The sequence below is a fragment of the Limanda limanda genome, chromosome 22, assembly GCF_963576545.1.
Source record: "Limanda limanda chromosome 22, fLimLim1.1, whole genome shotgun sequence".
NCBI lineage: Eukaryota > Metazoa > Chordata > Actinopteri > Pleuronectiformes > Pleuronectidae > Limanda > Limanda limanda.
In genome coordinates, this window is record NC_083657.1 from 11,596,352 (window position 1) to 11,603,251 (window position 6,900).

A 6,900-nucleotide genomic window follows, 5' to 3' on the forward strand; every position below is an offset into this window, starting at 1 on the left:
ACCTGGAACTTGTCAATGCAACAAATTATCATTGTAGAGCATAAAAAAGCCCAATTCATCCAGTTTATCATTATACTGAAAAAAAGTATACTGTAAACAATTTCTCTACTAAGTTTGGAAGTGTGACGTGTAATGGAGTGATTTTACGACAGTAGCTACTTTAAGATCATCACTATGTGACCCATGTAGTGAAAAACCTGAGTATATGCAGATGGTTTATTTTATTATATAAAAACCCATCCGAAGATGGTGATTGAAATATAGACATGCTTCCTCTGTTGACATCTGTGACACACTTTAACACACCTGTACGTTCTGAAAATAGTGAATTTCTTATCTGATGCTTTGCGACATTAAGAACACGCTTAAACGGAGTGGGACAAAAACATGAGCACAGGAGTCGGTACAGAAACTGTTTATTCATTTCCAATTGAGTTCACTTGACAGATTCAAAGCATCTGCAGCAGTATTGTCGTCTTGCCATCTTAAAAAATACTTCAAACGCAGGCACACCGCATGTTCAAATTTGTCACTTGTTTTTTCCCTAATGCCTGCTCTTCGCTGTTAAAAAGAAAGAGAAAAAAAACTCTTAACGAAAGTAAAACTGTCATTAAAAACAGAACTTTTTAAAATGTCTAAGTAAAAATGACAAACAAACCAAGGACTGCTAAAATTGCCCAAAGCACAAGAATGGAATGTCTTTCACCCGTCCGGACAATGTCCAGATGGTCAACAATTAAAGATCACAAATGAAAAAAATGCTCAACAGATTGTTGTATCTTTTCCTAGAATTAAAAACAAGAAAAACAAACAAAAAAAAGGACACAACTTGGGAAAACAATTAAAAGGATCAAATAAATCCAAGAGTTTAAACTGACCAATATTCTGCTGTTTCATGGCAGGTTTCCTTTGACCCAAATTTACCTTTGTTTTCACTGAATAAAATACTTTTGAATATGCCAATTTATTCCTTACGACTGGGACCTTCTTATCTTTCTTTTAATGACGCTAATCTGTACGCAGCCTCCCTGTAGTCTGGCACCATCTCTAGGCCGTGTAGGGGAACTTCAGCAGGACGGCGTCTCCGGATTCTAGAGTGATACTGTCCAGTCTGACCTCGGAATCTTCTGCGAACGCTGTTGAGGAACTGTTTCCGGTCGACAGCCTCACCATGGCCGTCTCTGGCAGCACTACTCCCTCTGCAGGAACAAAGATCGTGGTGTCAAAAAAAAGTGGACAGAAGTACAACATGCTGGATGGGACACTTCACATTTTAACTGGATCACTGTTGAATTTAAACTTGCCTGTAGGCGTCAACGAGAGCTTTAGTAGTTGTGGTGCTTCTCCCCAGTTCACAGCCGCTATGTATCTCTCACTCTGGTCCCACAGACGAAGGAAAGCGAGCGAGGTGGCGGAGGAGTAGAGAGAGTAGTAGTCTCCGTGGAGGAGAGAGCGCTCCTTGCCTCGCAGCTCACTGAGGGTTTTGAACCACTTCATTACAGAAACCTGTTCCTTCCTCTCTGCCTGTAAATGTGTTAAAAGAGGATATTGGTAAAAAAAAAACACGGCGAGCAATGTTATGTGTTTTTTTTACCACAGGTTCACTAGTTTGCTCCAGGACTGAAATCCCCGTACCTCAGCTGCCTCGTTAACTACTGCTCCTTCTTCAGGTTCCTTCTCGATGTCCCAAATCATTTTAGAAAAGTTTCCCGCCTTAAAATAAAAAGGGAAGGAAATAAGGTTACACTCTGTAACCAGCTGAAAGGCTGCATGAAGATGTCAACTGTGTTATCCCTTACCACTCCTGCTTTAAGGCCGATCTCGTCTCCGTATGTGAACACAGGGGTTCCAGGCATGGTGAACAACAGCAGCTGGTAGAGACGGATCAGGGACGAAGTTTTTGCCAGTGTGGACAGCTGGTCCCTCTGGGCGGCACCCAGACCCCAGGCCAGACTTCTCTGGTCAGTGTGAAGGGCGTCCATGGCCTTGATGCGCTCCATACCTGTAAATATTCAGGTAAAAATAAATCAACTACATTGTATGGCTTGTACCGAAGGACTGACATTTGTTTTTCTTTCTTTAGACAGTCAGATAGTCAGGATGGAGACACAGCAAGGGATGCACACTATGAGGAACAACAGCATTTGCCACATTAGTGTGGAGTGGTGTTGCTTTTAAATGTAAAACTGTACTCTGTAGAAATTGCTGTGAACACAACTCATAACCAACCTCCAGTTTTGGTGCTGAGCAGGTCGGACAGGACGAGGTTCACACCGGAGGTATTGACGAGCTGGGACAACTGGATGGGAGAAATGCCTTCAACTACTCCCATCAAGGCCCTGAGGGAAAGACAGTGAGGTCAGATGAGTGACAGTTTTCCTGCCATCAGACACACTCGGCTCGAAATAGAAATGTTGTAGTTGGATCCTAACTTGTTTTAAGAAATAAACAGTGTTGTTTGTTATAAGTCCATTGTGTAATTTCTCATTTACACCACTGGGTGTCGCTTTGTCATAAGTGTAAAGCGCACAGGAACTACAGACTCCTTTTTGTTGACCCAGCTCTTCCTGATCCCCCACCCAGTCCCCCCCCCTGTAGCACTGGAATGCGTTTAATCTTCACGTTCTCTTCTCCAAACAAACCAAACTCTGTCGGCTGACATTCTCCTCATGCTTTGAAAATTACTTCCCCCCCCCTTAAATGAAAAGAACAGGCTTAAAAAAAACAATCTTATTATCTGTGTTAAAAGCATTTGAGTCTGTATGAAAGTAGCGGACACCATTAGCTGTAAACAAAGTGGCATAGGCATGGTTACCTCTTCTTCATGTCCTCTGTGTGGTTGCCCAGGACAACAGCTTGCAGGTTTGACCATTCATCAGAGCCGGTGGCAGTAGTCAAGTCCGAAACCTTGATGCCATCGACACCCAAAGCCAGCCAATGTTCTGCGGCAGCCTGAAAGACAACGTGATCACTTTAGCTAGAAGAGGAGTAAGAACAGCTAAATGACATGAATCAAGTGAGTGAAGGACCGCAGGCCAATGTATGTGTGTGTGTGTGTGTGTGTGTGTGTGTCCTACCTTAAGTTTGGCCATCACATCACTGGTATCAGCAGCACTGAACCAGGAAGATGCTCCTGAGTAGTTTGGAGTCAGGTCAAGCACCACAGAAATGCCTATGGAAAATAGAACACTTAGAACCACTGGGCATGAGCAGCTCCAAGTCCACAAACCACTAGAAACCTCCAAAGGCACTCCGTTACTAATAATGATCTCAATTCTATGATGGCCTACCCTTCTTGTGGGCCTTTTCCAGCACGGCCACCAGTTCGCTCTCTTTTCCCTGAGTTGGATCAATTGCTTTGAGATTCAGGGTGCTTGGCTGGTCGGCCTGGACAGAGTGCAGAGGGCCCAGAACCAGACCTTTCACCTTCAGCTGGTTCATGGCGTCCAACTTTGCCTCGACACCTACAAAGAGGGACAGAGAGAGGGGGAACTGTAGTTACACAATGGACCACAGAACACTGATGTGAGAAATGTAGCAGGGTCAGGGGGTTAGGAAACGAGGGCAGGAGGCTAGGGGGCAAGAGACACAAGAAAAGAGGTAAGTTAAGGGTAAGGGCTTATAGTTAGTATTGACTCAAGGCAGGAGAATGTGAATAGCTCCATCCACACCCTCTGCTGGCCACGTGAAGCCTGAGTACAAGGCGGCCCTTCACGTGAAATCACCAGGCTCACGTGGGGTTTTTGGAATGCTGCCCTAGGCTTTTTGGAAACCCGAGTGCTCACATGTAATTCACTTTAAGAACAGGAGTGCAAACTGTCTGTCCTTCCTGCCTTTAAAAAAAGATTGGAACAAGAAGTACTGTAACTGTTTCTAGCTTTTTAAGTGACATTTAATGAAAAGTCAGAGAGAGATCCGTTCAGATCTAAAATTAATTATATAAGATATCTTTAAAAAAATATATATATATATATGCACACCACAAAATGGTTCTGCATTGCTCATTCATGACCTCAAGCAGAAGATATGACAGAAGTGACTTGTGGCTTCTTTTTTTTTTTTTAAACCGTCCTTTAGACCTTGAGTCACTCAGCGTCAGCCTAGTCAGCAGTTTGGTATCTGGCCAGTTGAAATAGGCCACATAGAACTCAGGAAACCCAAGACATTGTCACAAGACTTATCCCATGTTACGGCATGCAGACTAGACGACTTTTTAAATAATCTCCAGATCTTATTTTGGGCATATGCATGACACCAAGAGCAAACAGCAGCAAGAAGAGGCAAGGACCTTAACAGGAAAGAAATCATATAAAAAGAAAACACCTATTTACCCTGAAACACATCTGAAATCTTAAAATACTTTACCTTCCATTCCATCAGCGAAAGCTATGACGTCGGGGATCTGGTACAGGGGTCCTTCGTTCCACCAGTTCATCTCAGGGATGGGTTTGCAGCGAGGGGCCTGGACGATGATGGCGATGGCTCCGGCCAACATGCCGATCCAGCCCAGCCAAAACAGGATAAGAAGCGCCCAGCGGGTTCGCACCCATCTGCAGGGAAGGATGAGAATGTGGTGGAAAATGTTAAGGTGACGAGATAATTCAAGACCAGAGCTTAGACCGTATTTGTTGCAGCTGGTGCTCTTACCCTGGAGTGCCGGCCACCTTCATCAGCTCCTCTTTGGACAGGCCGGTGAACGTCACCTCATCCTCGGGGACCTTCAGCTTGACGCTGCCATTTTTCTCCGCGCCCGGTGCCGGGCCATCACCCGTCATCGGCTGCTTCTCGGGATCCAGCTCATTGAGCTCCACTTCCTTCATGTCGACCTCTGTGTCCTTACTCATGGTTGAGCCTGATTGTTAAAAAGGAGATAATAGATTGTCAAGTTGACGACTAGATCACGTCCAAGGAAAACATTTGGTGAGAGCATGTGAATGAAAAAGAGTCTTGTTTCACTGAGCGATACCCAAAACATATGACAGAGAAGACATACTGGAAATGAGAAGGTGTTTGTTCACATTTCCAGTGAATTGTTGTTCCTCATTGTTCAGACATGGAAACAAAAGCTAGTCCCTAAATGGTTGTTGCTGATTGACATGCTAACCTGTTCCAAGAGGTTCAACAGCCTTTTTTTCCCATTCTAGCCCAGCTTTTATGAGCTAGGGTCTAATAATAGTAGCGGTTATAATAGCCTTTAGAGCACTTTCAGAGTTCTTCAAAGGAGGATTCAAAACGACTTTGATGTGTCATAGTTTCAATTCGAATGTAGTTCTGTTAACAGTTGTAGGAAACAGCAGCTTCCAGATACAGGATAAGTAAACGGCGGTCTCTACGGAAACAGAGACCTTCAAATTAAGAGCTCGCTAATCGATAACTATCCGTTTCACCCCTCGTATAAAAGCTGTTACTCACAGAAGATCGAGAATAGAGTATAAGACTGATTGAAAATTATATTGAATACAACTAAAAGGTTACATCCACTCTTGGACACAGGGAGGAGTCAACCATAGACTGGGTGCTTCGGCAAACGCGATTATAATAATAAAAAGTGAAGGAAAGAACCGTATAAACTCGAGTATCTCGACTGAATCCAACTCGATTCTCGAATTAATCCCAGTACGATTAATTTAAAAACGTCTGACGTGGTTTAATCCCCCCCAGAGATGATGAAATCCACCGTCATCATCATCTTCCTCCTCCTCCTCCTCCTCCTCTAGGGAGCCACGCGGCAAAAAAACAGCATCGCCTCTTCCTCTTTCTGATCTTCATCCTCATGGACTCACAGTCTCACAGCTTTGAGGAAGGGAAACTGATGAAGTAAGTGAAAGGTTACCTGTTAAAAACACAAAGTATAGTCCGTCCGCTTCTCTGCCGGTCTCCTCCGGTCGTTCAGGTCTCGGTTAATCTGATCTACTAAGGCGGATCCGCTTTGTATTTCTAGACTCAGACTTGAGGCCACGCCCACGCAGGGAGGAGCCAGTAACCCCCTGTTTGTCTCTCTCTCTCTCTCTCTCTCTCTCTCTCTCTCTCTCTCTCTCTCTCTCTCTCTCTCTCTCTCTCTCTCTTGAGCAAACAAACAAACAAGTAAACATCACACTGTCCCCACACTACATTTGAGTCCATGGACCAATTTCCTGTCATCGTCTATTCTCATCCTCCATAACTCCAACTCAGAATCAGGTTTTATTTTAAGTAAGTTTGGACAAACAAGGAATTTGACTTGGTAAAGTGTCTCTCAGTGTGCTTACACAGAATACACAACACAAAACAATACAAACAGTGAAAAGAAAGTATATACAAGGAGGAATGCCTATATACAGGAGCTGTGAATTCATTGTAACACAACAATAGTGCAAAGAAGTGGAGAGTCCAAGAAGTGCAGGGATACATATTAAACGGTATGCGTATGACGGTTATACAGGAAGGGTAACCGTCTAACTCATCGGTATATATTAAGTATTAAATCCACTACATGTCTGCTCCTGTACAGTCTATGGTCTGCTCATGTTTGTTGTGCTCACTCACTTTTAGCCGCCATGCTACACAAGACAGGAAAAACCGGACAAGCGTGTCACTTTGCCCGGGGCTCTCTGTGTGTTTTACTCTAAAGCTGAAAAGAACTTAGTTGCTTAGAAATTGTTACAAGATACAAATTCACTTTGCCGACGTTTCCTGGAGATAATGTCATCAGTCCTCCATTATGTTAGCCATCTGCTGATCAGCTGATCGACTGATTGACTGTGTACTATCTGGGTTCCCGGTGAGGCCTGTAATCTTATGACTAGTGTAGACATCACTTATCTCATTTAACCCCCGACTTCCTACACATCCACTTTAGACCCCTGTTCAACTGCACTGGCGAAACATTCACTGATCAATCTATTCCCTCTGATATGATCA

General features: G+C 43.9%; 1 protein-coding gene across 1 annotated transcript; it reads right to left on the minus strand.

The window, feature by feature from the left end:
• Positions 1 to 399: 399 nt before the first annotated feature.
• Positions 400 to 5,897, minus strand: slc3a2a (solute carrier family 3 member 2a). The gene is made up of 11 exons (XM_061066010.1): positions 5,834 to 5,897; positions 4,648 to 4,852; positions 4,366 to 4,550; positions 3,291 to 3,464; positions 3,078 to 3,172; positions 2,816 to 2,952; positions 2,230 to 2,339; positions 1,800 to 2,002; positions 1,636 to 1,713; positions 1,305 to 1,524; positions 400 to 1,199 (listed from the first exon to the last, which is right to left on the minus strand). Exons 2-11 carry the CDS (start codon positions 4,842 to 4,844, stop codon positions 1,048 to 1,050), a joined length of 1,551 nt encoding a protein of 516 aa, XP_060921993.1. The 5' UTR covers positions 4,845 to 4,852; positions 5,834 to 5,897; the 3' UTR covers positions 400 to 1,047.
• Between the last annotated feature and the right edge of the window lie 1,003 nt (positions 5,898 to 6,900).

What these genes read in the sequence shown, in the direction of transcription:
- slc3a2a (XM_061066010.1), bottom strand. Translation starts at nt 4,844, where the DNA reads ATGAGTAAGGACACAGAGGTCGACATGAAGGAAGTGGAGCTCAATGAG. An exon ending in AAGGTGGCCGGCACTCCAGG is followed by an intron (nt 4,551 to 4,647) that starts GTAAGAGCACCA and finishes CCTTCCCTGCAG; the next exon opens with ATGGGTGCGAACCCGCTGGG. An exon ending in TCGGCCTTAAAGCAGGAGTG is followed by an intron (nt 1,714 to 1,799) that starts GTAAGGGATAAC and finishes TTTTATTTTAAG; the next exon opens with GCGGGAAACTTTTCTAAAAT.